The 25,710-nt window shown below is 40.2% G+C and overlaps 1 protein-coding gene across 1 annotated transcript in view; it reads right to left on the bottom strand.

Moving 5' to 3' along the window:
• The window catches only part of KIF16B (kinesin family member 16B), a 312,760-nt gene that overhangs the window by 231,178 nt on the left and 55,872 nt on the right, over positions 1-25,710 (bottom strand). Inside the window, exons 4-12 of the mRNA XM_025876849.2 lie at positions 25,404-25,520; positions 23,106-23,203; positions 22,458-22,567; positions 19,502-19,644; positions 17,611-17,779; positions 17,295-17,426; positions 15,634-15,809; positions 8,115-8,180; positions 4,989-5,048 (exon numbers count right to left, since the gene is read on the bottom strand). Coding sequence (XP_025732634.1) covers positions 4,989-5,048; positions 8,115-8,180; positions 15,634-15,809; positions 17,295-17,426; positions 17,611-17,779; positions 19,502-19,644; positions 22,458-22,567; positions 23,106-23,203; positions 25,404-25,520 — 1,071 coding nt within the window. The remainder of the gene's footprint in view (positions 1-4,988; positions 5,049-8,114; positions 8,181-15,633; positions 15,810-17,294; positions 17,427-17,610; positions 17,780-19,501; positions 19,645-22,457; positions 22,568-23,105; positions 23,204-25,403; positions 25,521-25,710) is intronic.

Below are 25,710 nucleotides of genomic sequence, written 5' to 3' on the forward strand. Positions count from 1 at the left end.
TGTTCCACCTTTCCTCAAATGTAATGGTGCAGACCCGGGCATCTTAGATTCTGACAGAGCGCATCTGTGGGGGTGCCTGAGAGCCTGCAGCTTTGACCAGCTCACAGATGACAGTACTGCTGCTGATCCAGAAGCCACACTTTGAAAGGCGAATTGATCCAAATGAAGGATGGGACCATAATCTAAAGGAAGGCAGCCACCCACATTCCTTCCCAGAATAAAAAACACACACTCACGTATAAGGCTTTCAAAGAAGAATGAGGAACATATGGTGGAATGTAGAGGTAGGAACAAGACCACTGTGTGCACAACACTCCGTGTTACTTCTCCCACCACACCATCAGATCTGTATGCTTCCAGGTCGTTATGGACTGAATTGTGTGCCCCTAAAATTCAGCTGCTGAAGTCCTACTCCCCAGTACCTCAGAATGTAACTGTATTTGGAGACAGGGCCTTCAAAGAGGTAATTACCCTAAAATGAAGCAGTTAGGGTACCATCTGCCCGATGTCCTTATAAAAAGAGGTGATTCGGACACAGAGGGTGACCAGCGGAGCAGGCACACTGAGAAAAGGCCATGTGAGGACACAGAGAGAAGGAGGCCAACCACACGCTAGAGAGAGAAGCCTCAGGGGAAACCAACCCCGCCGACACCTTGGTCTCAGACTTCTAGTTTCCAGAACGGTGAGAAAATAAATTTCTGCTGTTTAAGCCCTCCCAGTCTGTGATGTTTCATATGACAACCCTAGCAAAATAATATAAAGGTCTTGGTTTTTGTTTCTTGATATTACTTTAATGCAGTTAAGTTTCTGCTGCATGCCTGTTCTGTGAGAAGCAGAGTTCCAGAAGCTGGCTCACAGGATGATAAAGAGACAGTCCTTGCCTAGACCCTGCTCCTGTTCAGAGGGAGAAATCAAGGTCACCCACCTCAGATTATAATGGATGCTGCAACAGAGGTAAAACCAAATGCTATAAAGGCCCAAGGAGAACAAAATCATTCCAACTGGGAAGTGCGGGAGAAGTGTGACCAGAGAGAGCGCTTCCACGTGATTCTGACAGGCCTTGAAAGGGGAAGGAAGCATCTGGAATGGTGGAGCAACACAGGCAAAAGCCAAGAAACACTAAGAGACCCAATGTGCGGGTATGCACAGGGACCAGCAGGACATCTGGTAGCGCAGGTGGGATTCCAGGGGTCCTGGGGCAGGGAGAACTGTCAAAGTAAACAGGGAACTGAGGAGATTGCTGCCTCTGGAAGTCTGGACTTTAATTTCCAGAAAATGAAGATTAATGAAAATAAGGCAGGCAGGCTAAGGGGCAAGAGAGTGGATATACAGAGTACACTGTGGAAGATAATAAAATTTTCATTACCTAACTGCCCAAGAATGGCCTCCTTAAGATTAACATACTTTGTACCTTCATTAGCCACTTTCAAATAAATCCAAGGACTTTATTATGTCTTAGCCCGTTAACTTGGATCTAGGGAAGAGGTTGCCATCCACCCTGATTTCCAAGCTAGGAACCAGGGTATGAGACATCTGTGGGTAAGTGTCATGACCCAGTGAGTCAGAAAGAGAACTGAAGTCTGAGATCCGAGTTCCACAGATCAAAACCTGAGGCTCCACCATTGTCACCATGGTGCCACAAGCCTGGCTATAAACAGCCATCACCCGTTCTCAGAGCACGAATGTGGCCAGCAGCCTTCCACTCTCCCTCCATCCCCACGCAAGAGGACCTTGGATCACTGATCCAGAGCAAGGGAAGCCACAGACCAAATTAAAAGAAGGGAACAAAGTTACTCCTTGGCTTGTGAGCATCCAGGAGCTGAGGATCTAGTGATTTCCAGGGAAATGAAGGGATTTCTAAGTATAATTCTGCCACTAAGGAATCTTTGCCTTACACACTGAGACTCCTACCCCTGCATGAAAGGGGGCTCCCATATATTCCTGAAGCAACTCTGCGTGATATATGCTGACAGACTAATCCTGGGTCTCAAACTGAAGGAGGAGATACAAGCATATGGCACAGATGGCTCAACACCAACAAAGAAGATCATTCTGATGACTGAGAAGATGGGTTATGCTCCTCTCCTTAGTCCTCTCTTCAAACAATACCCATGGTTTCCTCTGAAACGACCCACCGATACACTTAGACAAGAAAAAGCAACAAGGCAGGCAGTCACAGTGCCAACAAACACCGAATCAGCTCTCACCGCTCCCTTCAATCCCCTGGATATTTTAACTCTCTTCATTCTTCTCCCCAAAGGTCTCTCCTTGGATGTTCAGAATTGGGGGCTTGAAAAGGACAATAACTGGCAAATGGGCAGACTCAACAACTAGGTCCTGACAATGAACATAATCCTGGGAACTTACTGGTTCATTGGGCTGGTCTCTACAAAATGTGCAAATTCTCTAGAAGAGCAAGTTCCCAAAATTTGAAGACTCACATTTAAACATGGGTGTGTGTAAATTAAACCACTGATCCCAAAGCAGGTTGTACATTTACACCGTTGACATCACCTTGTTGTGAATGAAGTGTACTTCTTTCCCCCTTGATTTTCCAGTTCAGCCAAGTGACCTGCTTTGGTCAACATGATGCTAGAAGATACGGTGCAAACAAAATATTGAAACGTGCTTACACAACTAGGCCTGCCTGCTAGTACCTTGGCCAAGACCATGAGAAGAGCATGCCCTGGACAACAGCTGGTCCAAAAGGATGAGAGACATGTGGAGCAGACCTGGAACCCACCCACAGCCTGGACCAGAGCCCAGCCAAACCAGACTCACCCAGCCAACCCCCAGCCAACCTGTACATGCATGAGGGAAAATGCTATTTTAAGCCACTGGGTTGGAGTGGATTCTATACAGCATTACTGGAGCAGAAGCTGATTGAGGGAACAATCCAACAAAAGAAACATGGGAAAGGATTTCATAAACCACACAAACTCATCGGATAACACTCTCTTTCCCTCATCAATTTCCAAAGAATGTTTTCAAAAACAGCATTTGAGCAGCTGCCTTTTTTTTTCTTTACCTCAGGCCTCAGGCACTGTCTTCCAATAAGAGAGGAAGACAGCCCTTAAAATATCAAATGTGAGTAGAAAATGACTACAGATTTAAAACACAAATACCAGCAGAGAAATCCAAAATGGGCTTGCAAGAGCAAGAGACGGAAAAATGTGAAATATCATTAGACTTTCTCATAACCTTTAACACCTAGCACACATCACATTTCCACTCTTCTCATCTGAAAAGTTATAAAAAATAAAATAAAAATAAAAAGATGTATGAATAATGGAATTGCAGGATGACTTAGCTTCAGGGCCCAGAACCACCTTAGGAGGAAAAGCATAACAAAGGAGCTGATGGTTCATCATGGCCGCTCTCAGGAAGGATCCCTCCACGGAGCTGCCACAAAACCCCTCCTCCAGGGACCCACAGAGCCCACAGCAGAAGGGCGAGGCTCAAGTCTTCAAGGTTCTGGTGCGCTGCTGCCCATGCTGACTGGCACTACAAGCACTGATTTTCAGAGCTAACTATTTGGTTTCTCTCTTCCTTAACTGGAACAGATTTCCATCCTCTCTCTTTGCAGATTTACCAAGGAGAGTGTACGTTGTGCCATGAAAGATCAAACAACGTGGGCTTCACAGTCAGGGGAGGCGGCACTCTTTCTGAGAGCTGATGCCGCCGCAGGATGAAAACTACCCATGTCTCGGGGGGTGTTTATTCCACACCCGACTACCCTGCAGGCTCGGTTTCCTGCACAAAAATCTCTCCACACAGGAAACGCTGAAGAAGTACCTCAAAATAATACGACACTATCACCAGAACCAGGAGGGGAGAAAACAAAGTCTGGGCTCAGGACCCCTCACTCAGGGCAGTGCTTTCTGTAACTGGAAGTATCATCTCTCAGACCATCATGACCAACCCACCCACGCTGAGAAGCACAGCATAATCTCCCACCTCACGAGAAACAGTCTTTTCAAGCCTGAGAGCAGGCCAAGCCACCTAAAGGGCACATGGAGAACTGAACACAATATGCTCCTCTCCGAGCTGTTAGACACAGAACTAACTGGCTAATCCAGGCCCTTCAAGAGCTTGCCCCCATGACAGTTAAGTGGGTGCCCCATTTTCATGTACAGGGGATCCAAGTTAGGGTTCTGCCAGGACATGCAGCTAAACTTCATCTACCCAGCCTCGCTAATGGTAGAGGAGACTTCACTCCTCCAGGAAAGTTTTGCCTAAATAGGCCTAAAAAACAAACCCAGGATTCAGTGGTCTCTGAATCACCTTCTCTTGTGGGCGAGGTCAGACACTATCAAAGCTTATATTCAAGTCTGAACCTCAAACCTGGCATGGCGGACCCTCAACAGAAGACTCAGGTTTCCTGCCAACGCAGCAAAAACCTGGAACATGAAGAAATACGTATTTTGAAGCATTTTGAGGATGAAAACTGGAGGCCACTGGTGACACCTTTCACGATGAGCCTTGCCAAACAGGCAGACCATCTCTGTCTAGCCCTTGAGACACACAGATCAAAATTCCAATAGGAAATTACTAGTTCAGAAATTTCTGAAATCTAGCCATGCTAATGCATGCACATTCTACAATATTGCCGTGGAACATATTTTTTTTTCTCATCTAACATATCACTTTTACACTGGATTTAACAAAGGCAGGAAGGATGCCCTTGAATATTAAGGATGCCCTTGAATATTAACTGAGTTTAATACGTGCTGAGTCAAAAATGGAAACTCCAACAAGTGGAAACAGAAGTATCAGCATCCCCTCTACATGTTAAAACACACAGAGCTTTAATGTCTCATAGCTATATTTCCATTTCTTCAAAATCAAACCAGAACCCCAATCCCCCAAAAGTCACCAATCTTACCTTAAGCAAAGCACATAATAGCCATATTTGAGGGAGAAAGAAAAAAAGTTTTACCTGTTTAAATCTAGATAATAAGATTAAGGCACCTTATTACAGTCCTTACTTTCAAAATATTTTGGGTTTCATTCCACTTATTTGTCCATTCCTTGGTCAATTCTTGAACCTAAAAGGAAAAACACACATGTATGATTGCTCCATAAGAAAATTATTGCGATTTTCTTCTAGAAAGTTTCCAAACTCTTAGAGCTTATGAAAGGATGTACGATATATTTTAATTAGATAGCAATTTCAGCCCCTGAAAGAGCCATTACCAAGGATAAATCAAACGAGCTGATCTCATCCTACAACCTACATTAAGGCAAAGGAAAGAAAAGGAAAAAAATTTGTCAAGTTGCCTAAAGTTTTACAACACTCTTTTTTCATGGTATACTTAAATAAAAGCTGCTTCCTTGGATATTAATCAAAAATGACAAGGATGACAATGTCCCATTAAATGGGTTACTTTTTCCTAATTTATACTTTAGGTTCTAAAAAACAGTGATTTTTCTAATTAGATATGGTGATTAAATCACCTTGGATGCTACAGTTTTCTTTAAGAGATAATCTGCTTTTTTAGCTAATTAATAGGGTTTATAAATCTCATTCCATCTTTAAAAAAAAAGCTCTTTAATAACTTTTAGTAAAAGCAAAAACGTTTTGATAAAAATCAGCTTCTTTCCAGTCTGCTATAACTCAGGGGAGAAAACATTCCCAATTGTTGAACACAGCACAGTTAGAAACTGCTTCTCAAATTTAATGAAAATATTCTGCTGGTTCCATAAAACTTTCTAAATGCTCCTAGTAAGTCATTCTAGTAAGTAACTCAGTGATAGGTAGAAAAAAAAAAAGAATGTGTCCTGTAAAAAGGAATATCCCTGAAGCTAAAACAGAGTAATGGGGGGGGTGGCGGGGCAATGACATGATTGGACAGAGGACACTCTGTCCTTGAAAGCCTTTCTCCTCCTCCAATTTAGCACCTCTGCCACCTCCGCACTCTTATCCCATCTGAACCTACTGCTCTTCCCACTGAGAAGTTAGCTTACTTAACCAGACCAAAGTGCATGCCTGAATACACTTGCTGCACACTCTCTTCCAAGAGGAAGACACTTCCTACAAGCCACTGACTATGGTAACTGGAAAGGGCATTCATGTCAGAAACCTCCCTGACAGAAAGCCTTTGTGACTGACAAGAGTTGGAGAAACCGGAGCGATGGTTTACCCAAGAACAAAACCAAAACATACCTAACCCACCTATATCCAATCGTTCAGCGGTCATTCATTTTACTCCATTTACCCCAAGTGGACTAAGTTTAAATTGTATCTCCTCATTTTTACTAGTTAGTAAAGTCAAAATCCATCATCTTCTTGGTTAAAAATAAATAAATAAGAGACACAGGACCAACCCTCTCTAGCTTTGTTTTTTGTGTGTTTTTAATGGTTTGAGAAGACTGTCTTTGTGGCCTGGGACTGCATGCATGCTCCACTCTTCCATTCCGAGTGATGCCAACATCAGTCTCTAATGATAGCAATTAAAGCCACATGGCTATCAGGGTTTGTTTTGGAGAAGCTTTGAGAGAGGGAATAGTCTTATGCCTTCTCTCCCTATAGGAGAAGAAAAGACTGGTGTATGGAATTTACCAATTTATGATAATAATCAGTTAACAGATTCTCACTGGCAATTTATCTGAGAAACACAGCATTCAACAGTAAATGCTTCTGCATTTCACCAAGAGGTTTGCTCTCCCTGAAGAAACGACAAGCCAGTCAATCCTTTTCCAATTCAATCAAATAATTCTAGCTTTAAACAAATTGTTAAGTATGCCTTGAGTTGATTTTACTATTGAATTTAAAGCAAATAATCTTCATTTATAAAATAGACAAACGTGGGATACCATCTCTAACAAGTGATCAGGTGATAAGATTTACAGCCAAGCAGATAGTAAACAATTGTAAAAGTTCAGCAAAAAAACTAGATTAAACTTACAAATTGTTATGAACGAGATAGGTAGTCATTTCTGAAACAGCATGTGTAATGCATTTAAATTAAAATGTTTATTGGTTTCTATTAACTTGCTAGGTATTCCTGAAAACGATTATTAAGAAACAATTTAAGACTATATCCAGACATTTCAAGGCACTCAAAATTAGAATTTGAGTACTAAAATATAAAATTTCATGAGAAAAATAGGGATTAAGAAACTAATGTTTTTACTAATGCTATTATCAGCAAATTCATCAGCATAATTATCTAGGGAAGTGTCAACAAGTTCCTAACTAAAACCCAATTTATATTTTCAATATTGTGTATTCTTGAAGAGCTTACCAACAGAATCCAATTTTCTTTCTCTGTTTTAACCATTCAGCACAGTGAACAAAATCCAATCCCAAAAATGTTCCCAATGCCTGTTTTTCTTTCCACAGAGGAGTATTTTTTTAGAAAACAAAAACAGTACAGAATCAGGTCAGCCATGAAATGTCGGGGCCACGACATTTCCAGAGCTGCCCTGTCTGCCAGGCACTCCCTGCCACTCACTCTTCCTGCCTCAACTCTCTAACTTAAGGGAAACTAAGCATCTATCTGGAGTATTCAGAGATCCTCCAAGGGCCACACTTCCTGCCAGAAACAAAGTAAAAGGATGACAAAAAAACTAAACGATGGTCATGCTTCAGCTGTGGTAAAGCTGTGGGGACCAAGGCTCCCGTCTGCTCTGAAGGACCCAGCAGCCTCGCTGCTTCAAGAATACGGCCTGTGTGTGAATTTCAATTGCAGTAACTATCATGTACCAGACATTTAATAAGTCATAGAGAATGTGATAAGATATATAAAAGTCGACTATTGTGCTTTTTAATATTTTATTTGAGAGAGAGAGAGCGAGCAAGCACAAGCGGGGAGGAGGGGCAGGGGGAGAAGGAGACTCCCTGCTAAGCACAGAGCTAGAGAGGAGAGCGGGGCTCTGGCTCGATCCCAGGTCCCTGAGATTTCACGACCTGAGCTGAAGTCAAATGCTTAACTGACTGAGCCACCCAGGCGCCTCTACTGTGCTTCTTTAAAAATGGGGTGGGGCAGAGGGAGGATTAAGTGAAATGAAGAAGGAAAATGAGTTTCGAACAGCAAGTGCCAAAAAGCATGCATTTAAAATAACAGCAAAAGTTAGGATTTAAAAAAATAACAAGTCGAGTTATCACTTACTCTTGCTTCATTCTGCTGAAGTTTTTCCTCCATACTTAAGGCTGTGGGGGAGTCTAAGAGGGCGATCTACAATTTAAGCCATAAAAGAGAACTGTAATTAGTAAACAGCAATTATCTACAGGAAGGATTTATCCATGATTGATAAATTATCAAAAACTGCCAAATAAACTATTAGGAAGAGGTAAAATGTATTGTTGCACAACCCCCCAAAAAGTGTCAGTCATCACTAAGTCTTTAATTGATGGGGTACATATCTCATAATATTCAAAACCGTGGCATCCTAAAACCTACATTTGCAATACAAATCAGTAAAGCGAAGGGAAAAGACAAACATGTAACATGCTGACATTCTGCCAAAATCAAACACAACCTAAATCCCTAGATCTAAAAGGATTCATCTGTTTTGAATATGCACAATGTAAAAGTTCAAAAAGAAGCGTAAGTCTTGCTCAACCACAGGCTTCTAAGATTTACACATGTTTATACATGCAAATGAAACTCATTTATTTTCACTGCTGGGTTCTACTCCACATATGGTACAGCTACACCACAATCTATGTACCCATTTCTTTATCCATGTTGCAAAGGTATAAAGATTGACATGAGAATGACAGGACACCAGAATCAGGTTAGAAATGGGACAAGGCAGAGAAAGACAGGAGAGGCAAAGGGAGCCGGGTGGGGCACAAAGCGGCTCTGACTATGTTCAGAACTCATAATCTGAGAGGCAGGGACCGAGTACTCCCCACTATGATGTCATCAGAAATAAAAGAAAGGGGTCACATGTCCATCAACAGATGAATGGATAAAGAAGATGTGGTCTATATATACAATGGAATATTATGCAGCCATCAAAAGGAATGAGATCTTGCCATTTGCAATGACGTGGATGGAACTGGAGGGTGTTATGCTGAGTGAAATAAGTCAATCAGAGAAAGACATGTATCATATGACCTCACTGATACGAGGAATTCTTAATCTCAGGAAACAAACTGAGGGATGCTGGAGTGGGGGTGGGGTGGGAGGGATGGGGTGGCTGGGTGATAGACATTGGGGAAGATATGTGCTATGGTGAGCGCTGTGAATTGTGCAAGACTGTTGAATCACAGATCTGTACCTCTGAAACAAATAATGCAACATATGTTAAGAAAAAAAAAAGAAAAAGATAGCAGGAGGGGAAGAATGAAGGGGAGTAAGTCAGAGGGGGAGACGAACCATGAGAGACGATGGACTCTGAAAAACAAACTGAGGGTTCTGGGGGGGGGTGGGGGGATGGGTTAGCCTGTTGATGGGTATTAAAGAGGGCACTTTCTGCATGGAGCACTGGGTATTATACACAAACAATGAATCATGAAACACTACATCACAAACTAATGATGTATGGTGATTAACATAACAATAAAAAATTTAAAGAAGAAAAAATAAAAATAAAAGAAAGGGGTCACAGAAAAGGTACAGATGAGAGCATATAGTCAATGGTACTGTAATAGCACTGTATGGTGACAGATGGTAGCTACACTTGTGGTGACCATGTAGAGAAGCTAAATCACTCTGTTGTACACCTGAAATTAATGTAACACTGTGTGTCAACTAGACTCAAATAAAAAGAAAGAGAGGGTCTTCCTCCCTCCCCATCCCACGGGCAACCAGTCTTACCCAATAAGCTGTGTAAATCTGCAGTTTTTCTGGTTGTATGCAAGCATATTTTTGTTGTTTTTTAAACAAATAGCATGAATACTATTCTGAATAGTGCCATTTTCACTCAACAATATATCTTGGAGAAAATTCAGTACAAATAAATCCACTTTGGGGCGCCTGGGTGGCTCAGTCGGTTGAGCGACTGCCTTCGGCTCAGGTCATGATCCTGGAGTCCCAGGATCGAGTCCCGCATCGGGCTCCCTGCTCAGCGGGGAGTCTGCTTCTCCCTCTGACCCTCTTCCCTCTCGTGCTCTCTATCTCTCATTCTCTCTCTCTCTCAAATAAATAAAATCTTTAAAAATAAAAAAACAAAAAACAAAAAACAAATAAATCCACTTTGTTCTTTTTGAACAATTCCAACGCACTGTACAGTGTTCCACTATACAGATATTCCATAACTTATGTTAGTACTTTCCTCTTAATGGAAATGCAGGTTTTTTCTGATCTTCTGTTTTACCAGCAATGCTATAAATGACCATCCTGTACCAGTTGCCTACCATGTACATAGCTGTATGGGTAAGTTCCTTGAAGGGAATTTGTGAGTCATTTATACGTACGATTTTTTTTTTTTAATTGCCAAGTTGTCCTCCTCAGAGACTGTAGCATTTTTTCATTATTATTTACTTTTCAATTTCTATTCAAATGAATGCAACAGCCACGAGGTGATCTTCTTAGGGTCAGTTCTACATTCAGGCTAACAAGACTACCAGGGGCCACACGGCCTCTGTCTACTCAGCAGACAGCAGAGCTAACAACAGGACGGCAAGGTCCTCGTGAAGTCTCTGCAACAGTCCTCACAGCTGTCAGAAGCTACTGTCTTTGGCCCTCTTGAAGGGCTGAGATTCAAACCCGCATGTGGGAGGCTCACCCTGGCTTAGAAGCCCCACACCCCACAGGAGGCAACATCTCCTGTACAGGCATAACCTCCAAGGAAAAGAGACACACCCAGTTACCAGAGTCACTGCACTCAGGGAAACCCAAAGCTATGGCTTCCCACACACATTTATAGTTTATATATAGTTCATCCTAATCCAGATGCAATTCTTCTATTGACAAATAGCTGCCAGTGAAGAAATGCAAGTGCCAGGCGTTATTGTGACTGCACTGTGTATATATGGTTGACAATTTTCAAAACAATTAGCAACCCCTTTATAACATGGCTAATTTTACAGACTCCGCTCTTGGGATCTTTCATCTCTACTCAAAGCTGAAACATTCCTACCACATCGACTACTCAGCAGATAATCAGAATGAACACAAGCATGCAGGTTATCATGACCACCACACCTTTTGGAAACCCTACCTGAGTCCTTTTAAAAGAAATATTTGGTAAAACTAAATCATTTTCAATTAAATTACTCTTTGCACGGTGTCCATTTAGAAGAAAAATGTTCAGGATTAAATAATATTCATATGAAATTCATGTGTTAAACCAATTATACTACATCAAAACTGCAGTGGCATCAACTCCCCTAACCACATGGACAAGCACCTGCTGCCTTCCGCCCTTGCCAACATACTCTGCAATCAAGCACTGTCATCTGTGCCCATCTGATAGGTTTTCTAAGAATTTTGAGGTGTAATTTACATGCAGCAAAATACACAGCTCAATGACTATTTGTCGATGTGCCCATTTTCATATATATATTCATTTCACTATTCTTAGTATTTGCATTTATTGTATTTTAAGGGACACAGCATATTTTCATAGATTAGGAACCATCTGAAACTTTTTTCTGTGAACTGTGCTCATATTCTTTGTTCACTTTTCTATCAGCTTGTGATCTTTCATCTTTTTTAAATATTTCATTTATTTAAGAGAGAGAATGAGCAAGCACAAACAGGAGGGAGAAGAGCAGAGGGAGAAGCAGGCTCCCCATTGAGCAGGGAGCCTGACATGGGCTTGATCCCAGGACCCCAGGATCGTGACCTGTGCCAAGGGCAGACTCTTAACTGACTGAGCCACCCAGGTGTCCCTATCTTATCTTTTTAATAGAAGCTCTTTTCATAATAAAGAAAGTGCACAAGTTGGCAATCTTTTTTTCCTGGTTTGTACTGATTACAGAAAATTTTTATGGTGTCATGTAAATATGCTATGTTCTTCCTTACCTTGGTCTATGTGAGCTCTCATGAAATGAGAAAGAGAAGTTATGGTTCCCTGTGGCAAATGTGTTTGGCTCTGTCTCCTGCTATTTCCTATAGTGTCTTGGGTTGTTTTTTGTTTTTTTTTTCCCTTTATAAAAGCTGACATCATGTTTGGTTTTAATTATGAATTTCACTCTTTGCTGTAATACAGTGCTTTTTCTAGGAATACATAATATACATAAAATGTAAAAACAACATAATGCTGTTTTCGTACTTCCTTCTTTCCCCTTTGAATTACCGAGTGGGCCTGTGCTCAGTCTTACAAACATCATGTAACAGTTTTACTCTGTGACCCTCTCGGAGATGTGTCTATCTTCAAAGTTTGCACGTGATGACATTTCTATTATCTAGCTATCATTTAAAGTTTCTCTGTGACTCCAGCTACACAAATGAGAAATTCATTCTACTTCCATCTTCTCCTCTTGTCTTGCTTTGTCTCCTGACTTTTCTGGCTTATTTCATTTCTGTATTGTTTAATTTTCTCATCTCCAGATACAGTCAAGAGAGAAGGAGTTCACTGACATTGTCTCTGCCAGATTCAAAGCAGAAGTCTGAAAATATGCCTTAAATATAACAAAAGAGAACACTTGAAAAGACAAGTAATCAAAATGCTTGACTTCATTAACCATCTAAGAAGTGCACATTAAAGTCCTTCTGTAACACAACTCTGTAGCCATTGGATGGTTACGATGAGCAATGGACAATCCCATTTGTGTGGCTGGAGACCTGCAGCAACTAGAACTGGCACTTTCATACACTGATGGTGGAATCTCACCTGGTAGAGGCTCTTTAAAAAATTGTCTGGCAGCATTTGCTAAAACTTAATACATGTACACCTTCTGACCCACCAACTCCACTCTTAGGTGTAAACCTAGCAGAAATGCATCCATACATTCACTAAAAGACATGGAGAAGAGAGTCAATAGCAGCACTAATAGCCCCAGAAAGGAAACTCCCCAAATGCCCATCAAAATTAGAATGCATAAATGAGCTGAGACATATGTGTACGATGGCATTCAATACAGCAGTGAGAATGAACAGATCTACAACTGTGTGCAACGATGTGGATCAACCTCACAAACACAACACTGAATGAAAGAAATGAGATCAAAAGAGTATATACTGCATGACTCCATTTATATAAAGAACAAAAACTGGCAACAGTAAAACTTAATCTATGCCCTCAGAAGTCAGAGTAATGGTAAGTACCTTCAAGGTAGGTAGGTACCTTCAAGGTAACTCTTGAAGGAAATGGCAGGTAGCACCTGGAAAAGGGACATCAAGGGGGTTTTCCAGGGGGCTGGTAAGTTCTGTTCCTTCATGTGGGTGCAGGCTGGATGGATGGATTCAGCTTGTGAAAATTCACTGATTTGGATTCTTACAATATGTAATTTTCCTGTACAGACGCAATTCTTCAATAAAGAGTTCATACATATGTATATACAAACTACTACATATATATCTGTATATCTCTATGTAGTAAGCAAATACATGTTCGATTCTTGTGCTTTATTTATGTTGTGCTTTTGAAACTCTGATGCACATGACATTTTGCACTGGCAAATACATAAACTTATTAGAAGGAGGAGTTGATTTTTATTTAGCTGTCCTTAAGCAAATAATAGAACTTTGATTTGAATAACATTCTCAATGAACCATGGCAGCATTTGGAATATTGTAGGAATAGAGCAATGTCATCAGAAAAAATTATACAGAGATTTTTAATGGGCACTTAAGAACACCTGCTTATTTTATTGAGCATCACAAATTTAATTAATTTGGGATAAGCCTGTATTGTCTCACAATAATTTATAGTTTCATAGTGTGATAAATTATTTTAAATTGGGACTTCTGTTTTTATTATAATGTATTAGGTTTAACAAAGAATTTTATCTTCAATGCACTCTAAAATAGACTTAACTATCTTTTCTATCCTCACCTTCAAAACCACAGCAACAAAAATACTCCTTTAATAATTTGGTCATAAAAGAAGATAAAAGGAAACTGGCACACACAATACCTCTGAAGACATTCCTCAGATAGAATATGTAAAAGTTTTAATAAGTTAAAGTTTTCTGTCCATATAATAAGGCTCCCTTCAAGGATTTCCTCAGTTTAATTTTAAAAAGGCTGGTCTTTTTTTTTCCTTCATTCCCGTAACTTAGTAAACCATTAAGTACAATAAGTTGCATCAAGAATTTTCCAAATACTTTCCTTCACATATAATAGTTTGGGTGATCCTGTCAAGTCACCCTTAAATGTTCACCTCAGATAAGTAACGTTTTAATAACACTGAAAAAAAGATCCCAATAACATGGTGTATGAATTAAAATGACTATCGTGATTCATGCCGTAAGTCAGAGGAGGCTGACGACATCACATAGAGCTGGATCATTCATTCTGGCAACTTCCTTTCACACACAGGAAAGGCCCACATCAAAACGTAAAATATACATGGAGATAGTTCTAAGTGCAATGAATAATTCCTATTCCACTGTCGTCTGCCATTGTATGGGAAAGAACTGTCAGGTGTATTTCAGGACTCAGTGAGGTTTCCATCCTGCTGATAGTTTCAGGGGCCAAACCACTTACAGTATGTCAAGGACTTCAAGGGCCATATACTCCTAGATGAAAAGTTGTTCTAGAGAGAGCACTCTGCTTTTAAAGAAAAGCATTTTTTTAATGATACTTAAGATATCCATTTACGGGTTAAGAAAATGGGAAGAAACAGATCTTTCTTTATTTCTAAGTTGAATATTTTTAAAAAAAGCTATCCCTGATTTTCTTTCAAGGTGGCCTTTCTTTACAACAGCATCTAAAACCTATCAGAACCTAATTCACGCTACTCATCTCAAAATGTAAATCTTTGTGTACGCTACAAAGATAAGGTCACTGTGTAAAAAACAAAAGGACAAAGGCCCTTCACTAGAATCCCAAAAGACCCTGAAGCGAGGCCATTTTGACAATCAAGCAAGGCCTCAGGGACACCATGTCAGCCAGCCACAGGCTTGTCACATGTCACTGTTACCACCATAACCACCTCTGTAATGGGCAATACAAAATAGATTCGGAAAGGTCTTCAAACAAGTCTTTCATTCTGTTAAAATACATTTTCAAGTCATAAAATGCATGGGTAGAATTTTAAATATTACTCCAAGCACCTCAATTTCCTTCCACTAATGGAGATTATGCTGCTAATCCTACTGCATGCTAAATTTCCATCCATAATTTTTTTTTTAAGATTTTATTTATTCATTTGACAGAGAGACACAGAGAGCAGGAACACAAGCAGGGGGAGTGGGAGAGGGAGAAGCAGGGTTCCCGCTGAGCAGGGAGCCCGATGTGGGGACTCAATCCCAGGACCCTGGGATCATGACCTAAGCCGAAGGCAGACGCTTAACGACTGAGCCACCCAGGCGCCCCTCCATCCATAATTGATAACTATCAGATAATCATTTCAGGTTTAGTGGATAAAATCCTCCAAATGGAGCACATAATGAATGCAAAGGCCAATGGGAGGGTAATGTAAAGGAGAGACTGGCTAACTCATTCAAAGCTTTACTTAGCACTTATTTACTCAAATCAATACAACGAGTGAGATAATTGTCTCATTAAGATCTAGAAATAGATGTCATTACTCAAAGAAAATCATCCATAAATCTTAGAAAAACCCAACCTGATTCCCTTGAGCGAGCAGTGTCTTCAGTCTGGCTATTTCAGCACGCAGCTCACGGATGAGTTTGACGTTGGTGTCCTCATTAATAGTAGGCTTGTTGATGATGTTTTTGGCTCTATTTGCATAGCGAAGAGTACTTAGGGTTTCTCCGTAATTGACATCAGCAGGTGAAATGGCTGTGAAGAATGAATTCAAAAAATAATTTATCCAGCACTCCGTGTTTCATTTAACACAAAGTTGGTTCGTAATTTAAAAGTCAGATTAACCCCAGGTCATTGGATAGACTAAATATTCATTGCCACAGTAATGAATATTAAAAATTATCTAAGATTTATAGGAAAGCTGCTCACTATACCAAATTAAATGTCATTTTACTCCTCTTAAGTCTAGAATCAGCTATCTAACCAACTCTAAAATGAGATATGAGATACTCCACCATACTTTTTTCTTTATTGTTATGTTAATCACCATACATTACATCATTAGTTTTTGATGTCCATGATTCATTGTTTGTGCATAACACCCAGTGCTCCATGCAGAACGTGCCCTCTTTAATACCATCACCAGGCTAACCCATCCCCCCACCCCGCTTCCCTCTAGAACCCTCAGTTTGTTTCTCAGAGTCCATCATCTCTCATGGTTCGTCTCCCCCTCCAATTTCCCCCCCTTCATTCTTCCCCTCCTGCTATCTTCTTCTTTTTTTTTTTTCTTAACATATATTGCATTGTTTCAGAGGTACAGGTCTGTGATTCAACTCCACCGTACTTTAAGGAATTTTCTCTGTTGAAGACACACGAAGAAGATGATTTCAAGATTATCTGTACTTCTCAATATTACATAGAAATAAAATACTTTTAAAAAGTTTTGGCAAAGCCTACCACCTGTAAAAATCTAGAGCATGATCATTTTTCAAAACAGTAAGTCAGTGAATTATTTTCCTCGTAAAGCTATGGTTAATTGCCCTCCCCCCACCACAGCCTATAGGGCTCAGGTAACTAGACAGTTGCATCTGGGGTACACATTCCAGGATAGATCCCTTTTCTCCAGCATTAATGCAAGGCCTGGGGAGTGGGGAAGATGCAAACAAGGGAAGGGAAGGGGAGAAAGGGCAAGAGAAAGTGGGTTTAAAAGTTTCTGAGTTCCCCCACGCGACTGTCTCCCCTTTGCACATTTTTCTTCTCTGCTACACTTCTTCCTGTTAGTGATAATGCAGCAGCACAGTATAGAACTGCTATCATTTATGTGCACTGTTGTTTTTCCTCTCAACTCCTCATTTTAAATTCCACATGTACTGCTTTAGAACAGAAAAACAGAAGTTGGGTTATTTTCACTTTATGTTCCTGTAATGATTTTCTCCTGTGAGCTCGTGGAGTGAAAAGTTTCTATCCTGTACTTTGAGCAAAGAAAGGGTGAGAGTCATTCTGCACATAGTATCCCAGCTTGCACAACACATGGCAAGTTTATCTAACTAGGAAATGGGAAAGAGAGTTAATAATAGGATAGTGTAGATGGGATCGTAGTCATTTTCTTCAAGATAGAAAAATTATTATTTTTAAGATTAAAAAAGGTACTATTTCCTAATGAGACACTTGAAACTTACACATCTACAGTTAGTTCACATAAAACACTATATGCTGAGGAAAAGAACGTGGAATTCTTACTGGCGATCATGATGGTTTTAGAGTTCCCACCAAGGCTATCTTTCAACAACCAAGTCAAAACAGAATCCCTGTAAGGCACAAAAACTTGCTTCTTCTTCACAAGAGGGTTTGCCGCATCCTGAGATAAGTCAGCTGCACGGGAGAAAAAGAGAAAAAGAAAGAAAACAACAACTAGTGAGGTTTCTTGCTCTAATTTCGCTTCAGAAAACCTTGAGGCTATAAACTCGGTCTGTAACACAAACATTAAACATAATTGCTTTGTGCTAATACAGTACCGCGAAGAGTAAGAGGCAGCAGGGGACAAGCAGAAACCCACCTAAGGCAGAAATGACATTTCCCAGAGTCACGAGGGATTTGTTAATATTCCCCCCTTCCTTCAGTCTAACCCCAGTGGCACCAGTGGCATCCGCACGCTCACTTCCAGCAAGATCGACTAGGTGGATCTTACTCACGGTTTCACACGGCATTTCAGAATCAAATTTTGCCTGTAGCAAAACAGAAAAGCAAAATTGAAGAGGTGTAAAGAGCCCTGATGTTGTCTGTGATACAAATCCTAATTATTTTCCACTCCTCACTGTGATTTCTCAGGGTAGGGTTGTTTTTCGTTTTTTTGGTTTGTTTTTTTTTTAATCTCATTGTTTCATAGGCCTTCTCACTGATTATAGAAACTTCCAAATGAAACTGAATATAACAGAAGTCTACCATATGTCATTCTTAAACTTTCTGAAGAACTGTTTCATTACTCCAATCACTCGGTCGTTCTCAACAAAGGTTTACTGAGTCTGACTGTGGCAGAACAGGACGCAAGTCGCTGAGGGCACTCACAAAGAAAAAAGGAGTAAACAAATAACTAGTTTTGTTCTCATCTGGAATCTTCAGCATTCCAAGCACAAGGGCTCTCCAAAATAGGATAAATGTAGACAGTTATGTAAGAGATAATTTGACCGTTATTCAGTGTTAAAACTTGTTTCACAAATTACAAAAAACTGAAAACCTTAAATAATGTATTCCTTGATTCTGAATTCTACCAAAATTCTACCTTCCCAAAGACTTTTAACCTATATTTAACAGTCTGAGCCGAGATGCCAAAAAGAAATTACCATACTTTGATAGAAATGTAAGCCTCTTACAAACTAGGGATGGCCACATCCTAATCTACATTAACCAGAAAGGAGAAAATCTAATAAACTACAGTAAATCAAAAAGCAAAGATTTGGGGTGCCTGGGTGGCTCAGTCAGTTAAGTATCTGCCTTCAGCACTGGTCATGATCCCAGGATCCTGGGATCAAGCCCCACATCAAGCTCCCTGCTCAGCCGGGACCTCCTTCTCCCTTTCCTGCCCCCCTGCTTCTACTCTCTCTCTCTCTCTCTCTCTCTCTCTCTGTCAAATAAATAAATAAAATATTTAAAAAATAAGAAAAGCAAAGATCTAACTAAAGGTAAAGATGTGGAGCATTTATTGGGAATTGTTCTGATTGACCTTTGAGAAATTTTTTTTTTTAATTTTCTTTGCTCTGTGATCCCCTTCCTTAATTAAACATTATCTTTTTGTAACTGATATGTTCAATGGTTAATACAGGTCAGGACATCCCCAAACTCCTAACACATGTTGAAGCCCTGAGAGGACCTTCTGTACATGTTTGCATTCATCTGTTCTACTGGCCTAGGTCTTAAAATATTTACCCTCAATAATTTCGGCACATATTCAAAACGCTCTCCACTTCCTGATCAGAATGAGTTCTTACATCAGTACTTAAAAATGTCGGTTGCCCTTTAATATCATTCTCATAATCCTAATCAACATTGTGGGGTGAGTACCATGGAGCGATAATGTACCACAATGAGTTACTCACCTTGGCCCCCAGCTGGTCTGACTTGGCAATCCCTTATCTCCCACAGAGCTTGCAACAATGAAAACTTTTGCTTAATTATGCACAAAGCAAGCTTTTTTTTATGTCTAGAGTAGGGTGGAAGCCTGCTAAGTATTTCTTAAGGGTACACATCTGGACATTTCAAACGACTGTGACTGTAACCACCGAAAGACTCTGCACACAGCACATGTTCGACTCCAATTAACAAGGAAATGACAGGCAGCCAACTTTGCCTGCCGGTGCTCCTGGTTCAACAATGATCAGTTCCTCAGCTGGTGCTAATCACCTAGTAAAGACCTTGGGGATGGAGCCAGCCAACCCCGCAGCTGCCCTCACCTGAGTGAACTTGATGGTGAAGATGGCATGAGACCTGCTACTGACATCGTTCATCCCAGTCGCTGCTGTGGTTCGATTGATATTTCCCGCATCCATCAGTTCTTCGACATCACTGTAATTCTGTACTAAATGTTTGGATAAATCTGGGGAAAAAAAGTGTGGGGGGTAGCTGAGGAAATCTCCCTAATCTATAGTAAACAGAGTAAGAAATTTACCTCTGAAATAACACACGACTGTACAGTAGTCCAGACTTGTTTAAAGATCTTACTTGTTCCTGCGGTGTGGTAGTTTACAACATGGACTCAAGGGCTGGGGCTGTCTAGGGTCAAATCCCAGTTTGCCCCTGACTAGTGGACTTAAATGGTTACGTGCGAGTCACTTAAGCTCACTGAGCCTTAGTCACCTCTGATAACGTGTACTTATCACATAGGGGATTTATGATGTGTTAGCTAATATCATCAACCACGTGAGCATTAGTCATAGCAAGGGAAATGTAAACACTACCTTCAGGCAAAACCAGAGAGCATTTTTTTAATCCTTTAAAAACACTTTTTTATTCATTTTGGGAGAACATTCATATGGTTCTAAAATCGAAGGCAACAAAAGATATACTGTGTAAAGGGTCTCCCCGACCCCTATCCTAAAGTCCACTCCCCACTTCCCTTCTGTCAGACAACCCAACGTTATTAGTTTCTCCATCCACTTCTAAAAATACCCCATACATATACATAAAACCATCTTCTTTCCCCTTTCAAACGTGGCAGTGTACCATAAACATTGTTTTGCATCCTGCTGTTTTCTATGTAATAACTGAAGAATATTCTGTATCAGTTAAGGTGATTCCTCACTCATTTTTATGGCTGCAGAGCACTCAACCACATGCATGTACCATAACCAATTTCACCAGTCTCCTGTTGAGACCATAGATGGTGGTTGTTTACATTTTGTTTCCAATTACAAGTAACGCTACTACAAATAATCTTGTACACAGGTCTTTTCAAATATGTGTGAATATTTCTGCAGAATAAATTCTTAAGAGGCCAAAGTGCTAGATCCAAGCACATTTGAAATTTTGATGGATATTGCAAAATTGTCCTCCATAGAAGGCAATTTACACCCAGCAGTAGCAATGTATAAGACTACCTGTTTCCCAACTCTGTCCTACCAGGCTTACTTACATCTACCAGGGATAGGTAATAAATGTTATCTTGAAGACTTTTTATTCTGCTTTTCTCTCAGTATGAGTGAGGCTGAGCATTCTTTCCTCCATTTAAAAACCATCAGCATTGGGCGCCTGAGTGGCTCAGTTGGTTAAGCGACTGCCTTTGGCTCAGGTCATGATCCCAGGGTCCTGGGATCGAGTCCCACATCAGGCTCCCAGCTCAGTGGGGAGCCTGCTTCTCCCTCTGACCCTCTCCCCTCTCATGCTGTTTCTCTCTCTCTAATAAATAAATAAAATCTTTAAAATAAAAAAATTAAAAAAAAATTAGCATTTCCATTTCTGTTAACAGTCTATTCACATCCTGTGTTCATTTTTCTACTTGGTTGTTGGATCTGTCATTACTGAGTTACGGGATCTCTTTACATATTAGGGAAATTAGTTCTCTGTCTGAAACTTTGATTGAAAAGATTTCCCCCAGTTTGTAATTTGTCTTTTTACTTTGCCAATGGTGTTTCTGTCAAGTTTTATTTTTTTACCATTTCAAATTTAACACTTTTATTTCATGGTTCCTGAGTTTAAAGTGAAATTTCTAAAAGACTTCCCTTCTCCAGATTTCTGGAAAAAAGGCTAACCCATAGTTTCTTATAGTCATTTTATTATGTCACTTTTGACATTAAAATCTTTCTCCATTTGCTATTTATCCTGGTGTAAAAATGGAGCTATAGTACCAATTTACTTTTTTTTTCCCCCTCGCAGGCAGCTTAACAACCAATATTCCTCCAACGTTTGACTATCAGATTTATTAGAAACTAAATCCCTCTAAGTATCTACATCAGATTCTGGATGTTTTGCCCTGATTATTCTGTCTTTTCATAAGCCAGCTTTATATTATGTTTTAGCATCTGATAAAAGACAATTAAAGAGAAGCATGAAGGCACAGTTAGCCTAAAAACTATTAACGATAATAGCTATTCCATGCTCCACAAAACAAATACATAGTTATACACCCTACTTTGGGCATAAAAGGCAAAATTTCAATTGGAAATTTAATAAAATGCAGATGGAGTCCTGTCGGTACACTTGGTATCACTAGGTGAGAAAGACAACCAAAACAGGAACACCTTTTTAAGCCCAGGACCAGTTCTCAGCCTTGCCTCCGATGAGACGCAGAAGGACAAGAGCCACAGGAACACACCTTTCTGGGCATGATTCCTACGGTCAGCCACAACTCAGCTGCCTCCACGAGTCAGCTGAGAGGAGCTGCAGTATCAAGACAGCCTGACACCCAGCCTGTGTGTGAATACTTAGCAAGGGCCAGCCCTCGACCCAGCATTACTTGAGGTACAGCTAGTGTTATCACAACACAGATGCTGAGGACCGCAGCACAGGAAACTCTGTCAGCGCTCTTCTCACAGGTGAGAAGTCTTAGAATCTCCTTATGGTCATAAGCTACCCTTAAGGTCAGTAAAAACAGACCGCTAAGATGCAACGCCATGTAAAGAGACAGCCTGTAGTGTTGCTCATGCTGCCTGCGAACAATGGAAAACAAATTTCCAGAGAGTTCTTCTGAGAGCCAGAGGAAATCTACTGGAGAGCACACAAAATCAGGGAGTGCCCGGCGAAGTACGAATTCACACTAGTGACAGCTGTAGTGACAGCACGACGTTTTTACTAGAATAAAATGCCAAAGATAAGGACATTTTTCACATCTCACCATTATCTTACGTTTTCCCCCTGAAACTACTATTTTTACACAAATTCCCAAGAAAAGAGCTGTGAAATATTCGCTCTTACCCTCAACATACGGTCCTTCTTTTGGATGCTCTCGGACTCTTAGATTGAAGGTTTTGGATGACTTCCGCCTAAGCAGATCTCTCACACGTTCATTATAAATTTCCAAGTAGCTAAAAATTTAAATAGGACTGAACTCAGTAAAATTATTTCCCCATTAATATAAGAACAAAACAATAACAGTAGCAACATACAATTATGGGTGGTAGCCATGTATCAGGTACTATGCTTAGCATGGTAAGTGGATTTCTTCATTTAATCCCTAAGATTTAAAGATTAGATGTACAGTGATCCTACCAACACAAAGAATAAAACAAACCTTATTCAAATAAAAGAAGGCGGCAAGTGAACGGGGTACACAATTACAAGTCAAAAGCTCACTCTATTTGAGATAAACATCCTATGTCAGAGTTTCTGACCAAGCAGGATTATTCCTACTAGCCTCCCCAAATCCTAATCCAAATTGCACCCAGGAAAGTCACTGAAAACAGACATATTTTAAGCTTTGCCTCTAGCTATGATAGTACAGGAGGAGAAAAGGCAGACTCTCCCTTCAGGAATCCAAAGGCTTTATCCTTTATCTACTCCTCGTGCCCAGAGAGAAGCTCTAACCAAGCTCACACACTCAGTTACTCAGACCATGGGCCCTACCTGACTTCAGTTCGAAAAGATGCTTCGTCCCATCTGGTGGTTTCATTTATCTGACTGAAGAGCCCTTCACAGATCCGAGGTATTAAGCCAGAATCGCCCTGCAGTGGGAAGGAGGAATGCCATAGCTGTCACTGGAAATAAAAGCAACCAATGGCTGAATTTGCAATTTGCCAGAGTGGATTTAGACACAAGGGGCCTGCATGTCAACCCCAGGCCTACCACCGCAGGGCCCCACATACAGCATTTACCCCCTCGGGACTGCTTCCTAGCCTCTGAAATCAGAGGATGGAGCCTTCTAACTTTTACATGCTAGGTCTAGAGTAATATGCAGTTGTCAGCTCTTAATCAGTTAAATCCTAACTTGAAAACATAGAAGATCTATTCCTTAAACTTTCAAACAAGATGGTCTACAGCTGTAGAATAAATGGAAAATCTGATCGCGTCAAATGACCAAAGAAGGTGAAACAGACACTGAGCAGAAAAGAAAAACACCAATGAGACCTTGGTAAGCACTCAAAGTAGCTGATAACTGTCTTAACCCTTAGGTGACAGGACCACATTGAAACATGTATTATATCCCTCCTTTGATGCACTAATCCCAACTCTGGCCTTCCAAGACAGATTTTAATGCATCATATTACTTATGCGACGTGGGCATCTTCAGGAGTATTCGTGGTTTGGCTGGCATTAACAAGCTGATGAGCTTCAGAACGATGTTAAAGATGAGGTCAAATGTTCTTGTTAGGAAATCAAAACTTCAGAGCTTTAGTGTTTCCTTCCAAAGACCCTCCCTACCTTCATCCAACATGCCCTCCTTCCCAAAAAATATCATCACAGCATTAAGAGAATTTTTTTTCCCTTACAACATTAAGTTGGTACCAATTCTTATCAAGGAAAATTGGGCTTTTTGCCATATTTTTGTTGTGCCTTTAAAAAATAAAAAGGAAGACCCAAACAGGGCTCAACTAACTATAAGGTCAGAGAAAAACAGGTATAATTTAGGAATGCTTTATGAATGTTTAACTTAACATAAAAGAGCTACCAGCGGATCAACACGCAAATTTCATTTTTAGGAAGATTTTTTTTTTTTTTTTTGCAAAGGCACAGTGGGAAACCAGGAAGGGAGAAGTGATGATAAAAGGAAATGTGCAACTCCTGAGACTAACTGCTTGTTCTCCTATGTAGTCTTCCACACTATTCAGCACTGAGGACTCACAGCACAGCATTTATCTACTTCTGTAAAGGAAAAGCCTGAATTTAAGAAGCCAGGTCAAATGCTTCCATCAGGAAAGACCCACCCTCCTTTAATGCACTACTCCTACTTTGGGGTGCCTAGGTGGCTCGGTTAGTTAAGCGGCTGCCTTGGGCGCAGGTCATGATCCCGTGGTCCTGGGATAGAGCCCTGAGTCTGGCTTCCCTGCTTAGCGAGGAATCTGCTTCTCCCTCTCCCCCTCACCCTTGCTCGTTCTCTCTCTCAAATAAATAAAAATAAAATCTTTTTTAAAAAACGCACTACTACTACTTCTGTGAACCACCAAACCTTTGGCATTAAAGACCCCACTGTGTGTGTCAGCAGGAAGCCCTGTGATCACCGGCTAGTACCTCCACAGCTAGAACAGGACACAGGTCTGATAGGCAATGAAGAGTTTTCACTATGACATAAGTAAAACACACCAGCACTATCTAGATCGGGAGAAAACATAGAACGAGATAAAGTCCCTGTAATAATGTCTAGTTTTTACTCCTCCATATTCTGGGGCAAGTATAATTTTAATGTCTGTTAGTTTATATAGCATAACTGCTAAACTCTACATACTCTGTAACTATATAGACTCTATGTAAACAGCATAATTCTCTTTTTATATATATGATGGAGTTATGTAGTACCTTTCCACCAGATTTTTTTTTTTTTACATTTCTCTTGAGGAAAATATGTTTTGAATAATTTTAAAAAAAGAACAGAGTTCAGTAATTTTATTCAAACTGTTGTGTTGGCAGAAAAGAAGAATAAATTACTTATGGGCCCAGCACACTTTTTTGATAAGATTATAAAGCCTTTAAAAACAGAAAATGAACAGAGACTTGCATCCAATTATTCATGCTTATAAACTTAAAACTATTTCTAATTTAAAATCAAAGGAAACTTAGTCCAACTTATTACTGAGTTTTATCTTATTGCTAAAGAATGATCAGAACATGAAAAGGAAGTTAGTACAGACCAGGTAGATAAAGAGATAATTCTATCAGTCCAAAGAGAGATAATGAGAAATTTTCTTCCCACAGTGTAAAACAACGTACAGAATTTCCCATCATAGTGTATGACTTTCCCGATCCAGTTTGCCCATATGCAAAGACACAAGCATTATAACCTTCAAATGCAGACTTCACGACATCTGTGCCAAGGGTTTTGAAAACCTGAAAGCAGAAAAAAAAAAAAACCACAAAAGACACAATTACCATGGATTTTAATAAAAAGCCCCTTCAATGTTGACAATATTCTTGAATGCTACTTTCGTATTGTAAGGATTACACCACATAAATAAATCATCGCAGAACTATTAACAGAATATGTCTTCACCCCTGTTTTTAATCAAAATTTTAATCA

Source organism: Callorhinus ursinus, unplaced genomic scaffold, assembly GCF_003265705.2.
Source record: "Callorhinus ursinus isolate GAN/ISIS: 27379988/994484 unplaced genomic scaffold, GSC_fseal_2.0 scaffold29, whole genome shotgun sequence".
NCBI classification, from domain to species: domain Eukaryota; kingdom Metazoa; phylum Chordata; class Mammalia; order Carnivora; family Otariidae; genus Callorhinus; species Callorhinus ursinus.